This window comes from Rhea americana, unplaced genomic scaffold (assembly GCF_003343005.1).
Source record: "Rhea americana isolate MKP2758 unplaced genomic scaffold, rheAme1 scaffold_97, whole genome shotgun sequence".
NCBI classification, from domain to species: domain Eukaryota; kingdom Metazoa; phylum Chordata; class Aves; order Rheiformes; family Rheidae; genus Rhea; species Rhea americana.
In genome coordinates, this window is record NW_028187166.1 from 2124002 (window position 1) to 2127299 (window position 3298).

The 3298-nt window shown below is 63.4% G+C and overlaps 1 protein-coding gene across 1 annotated transcript in view; it reads right to left on the reverse strand.

The window, feature by feature from the left end:
• Positions 1 to 999, reverse strand: part of BARHL1 (BarH like homeobox 1) — a 6370-nt gene extending 5371 nt beyond the window's left edge. Inside the window, exon 1 of the mRNA XM_085325277.1 lies at positions 549 to 999. Within this exon, the coding sequence (XP_085181403.1) occupies positions 549 to 999 (451 nt within the window). The remainder of the gene's footprint in view (positions 1 to 548) is intronic.
• Positions 1000 to 3298: the final 2299 nt, after the last annotated feature.

Here is a 3298-nt window from a genome sequence, read left to right on the forward strand (position 1 = left end):
CACCCCCGCCGGCGCCGGGGCTGCGGCCCGGGGGTTCCTCGCGTGCCCTGCTTGTTTCTAAATAGTCTCCAAAATAATAATAGAGACAATAATGGCAATACAAATCAAACCGAAACCCGGCGACTTTCTCATTCGTTTGTCACTCGCGGCAGGAGGAATACTCGGCAAAATCCCGCAGTTTGTTGTTGTTGTTGTTGTTGTTGTTCAGGAAAAACCCGTCCCCGGCTCCCCTCTTCCCTCTCCCCGCGGGCGGGAAGGAAACAGCCGGATCTTCCCCGCGTAAAACAACCCGGCGGATCCTCCCAGGCGCGCTGGCGAGGCACCCACCGCCCYGGCCCACCGCAGCCGAGCCCCACCGACCTTTTCGTCCCCAAGTTTTCCCAAGTTGGCGCCGACCCCGCGGTCATTTCGGGGCGCTCGGGGCCGCGCMGGAGCCGGCCTCCGCGGCGGACTCCCGGCGCTCCGCGAGGTTCCGCGGCCGCCGGAGGCTTGGGGCTAGGCCGCCTTCGCTCGCTGCGCAAAGCCCGAACGGCGAGAACCGCTCTTACCTTTGTACTCCGAGTCCGAAGAGGAGCTGCTGGTATTTTTTTCAATTTTCTCCCTAAAGTCCTCGCCGGGCTTGGTAGGGATCCTGCCCGCTGGCTCCTGCCCGCCGTGAGGTCCATTGGTGCTGGAATAAGGTGCGCAGGCGGCCAGGGGCTTGCAGTCGGCCAGGATGTCTCTGATGAGGAAGGAGGAGGTGACGGTCCGGGACTGGGAAGGAGCCGAGACCTGCCCCGGCTGGAGGTGCGCATCCAGGCCCGGCCGCGGCACCGCCGCCTCCAGGCACTCGCGGCCCGGCGAGCGGGGCGAGGGGCACCCGCTGCTGCCCTCCGAGCGGGGGCTCAGCTCCAGCGGCGACCGGCCGTCGCCCACCAGCGGGTCCCCCTTGGGCACGGCCGGGCTGCCGGCTCGGTGGGAGAGGATGGAGTCGATCCCAAAGCCGGTGGAGCCTTCCATGGCCCCCGCGAGGTGCCGGCGCTCACACGGGCATTGGCGGGGAGGGCGCGGCGGAAGCGGCTTAATAATGATAATTTACAATAAACAAACAAACAAACAAAAAAAGCAAAAGAAAAAAATTCAAAAAAGCAAAAAGAAAAAGAGCAAAGTTCAGCCTGAGATCCGGGCAACAATTGCTGCAAGGCTCTCCGAGGCGCCGCGCATTAGATCCAGGGCTGCTCCGTCTTCAGCATCGCGCCCAGCTGCACTCACAGACAGACAGACAGAAGGGGGGGGGGAAGAGGGAGGCAGAGTCAAACTTTGGCCGCGGAGGGGGAGTGCAGGGTGGTGGTGGGGGGACGGACCCCAACCTCAGCCCGGGCCCCGAGCCCTACCCGGCCACCCCACCCTTGCCGGACCCGTGGCGGCGCGGGGCTGGGGGCAGCCCGGGGGCTGCCAGCCGGAGGTGGGGAGGCAGCGATCGATAGTGAGGCTTTGCGGCTCCTTAACCACTTAATGATCCAGAAATCAATGGGGAGGGCGAGGGGAGGGCGGAGGCGGTGGCCACCCGTCGGCCCGCCGCGGCTCCCCCCCCCGCATTCCCCGCCAGCACCTCGGACAGCGCTGGGAAGGACGGGAGGGGGGAACCGGAGTGAATCCGGAGTCACCCCCGCGTTCAGCACCTCGGACAGCGCCCGGGACCGGAGTCAATCCGGAGTCACCCCGCGTTCAGCACCTCGGACAGCGGCTCCGCTCGGCGCCTTCCCCCGCGGGGGGAAAAAAATGGGGGGGGGGGGCGGAAAAATGAACTTGTGCCACGGCGCCCTGGGGGCCCCGGCGCCCCCCCCCACACACTACACACACAGCCCGTGTGAACGCGCCCATTGGCCGGGAGGCGTTTTGGGGGGTGTCGCTCCCCGGTGGCGACACCTTGCTGCTTGATTAACGGGAATTAATTGCCGCCCGGACCCCCGCGGTTTCCGGGCGGTTTCCACCCTCTTTGCTGTCATTACCCCGCTGATGGAGCTCGTAATGGGGCGATTAGCCGGGGGGGGGGGGGAAGGTGAGCGGCTGTCGAGAGGTTGCAACTTTCTGCYCGCCTCCCTCCCCCCCCCCCCAACACCCGATCAGCCGAATCCTCCTGAGCGGGGAAAGTTTTGCTGCGCGTTAAAAAAATGAAGGAAAAAAATAAAAAAGACAAACAAAAAGAAAGAAAAGAAAAAACACTAAACCCCTCCTCAAAGCCCCAGCGCAGAGGCGGCTGCTTTGAGCCCGAGGTGAAGCTCGGAGCGAGGAATTTCGTTGAATCCCCTCGAAATCGGTTGTGAACGAGCAGAGAGGTCCTTTTGCGAAAGCAACCACGGGGCCATCGGGAAACCATCGCTCCGGCGAACCGCAGCGCTCCTAAAGCGGCGAGGAGCCGGGGCTGCTCGCGGCGCTCCCCCGGCGCCCAGCCGCGGTACGTACTGGTGCGACTGGGAAGGGGTCGAGCTCAGGGCAGCGAGGACGGGTGCGAAGTTGGCAGAACCCGCTGCTAAGGACACACTGTCGTTGCCATCCGAGGAGAAACATTCAGCAGCCGGGGCTGGCTACGGGCAAAGCCTCGGCGCCCGTGTTTCCCCCCCTCGATGGGCGCCGGCGTCCCGCCTCCGGCCAAGCCACTTTCCTGGCCGAGGTGCTTTTTATTACTGTTATTTTTCTCTGCTGCTAATCTCTTTTTAAAAACAACTCCGACGGCTCGAGGGGCTCCAGGCCGAGCTGCCTGCCCTGATAGTGAAATAAGCGCGGGCTATTCGGGACCAGCTCTGTTCCCCTCCCTCCTGCCTGTTTTTCCCGCAGACACAACTTTCCTCCCCTCCACCCCATCGGAGGATTTTGTTGCTTTTAATCCTCCAAGGTAAAGGGGACCAGCTCACCCAGGGCTCTCGCCTCCCCCGCGGTGAGCCCGGCTTTCCGCGAGGTTTTCTTTTGGGGTTTTCCTGGGGGTGGACGCYTGGCCACGGACGTGGGGAAATGTCCAGAGCCGTGTGCACAAACCGGTGCCACTTTAAAGTGATGTCGGTGATTATTTCTCAAATATTCGATTTTCTCTTCTTTTCCCCTTTTCAGCCAGGCAGCTGCATCTTGTCCCTCTTCCAAAGGCGCCCTTGGCCGGCAGCTTGGAGGCGGTCAGTGCGGGGAGACCCCCCCGGGGCAGCCCGGCTGCCAGCTGTCGGGCAGCGGGGCAGGCAGGGCCCCCGCATCTCCTGCCCTCCGCCCTGCAGACTCGGGGCAGCAAAACAAAAGAGCTTTCTAGGCCGATAAGTCCAGAGGCAAAAGC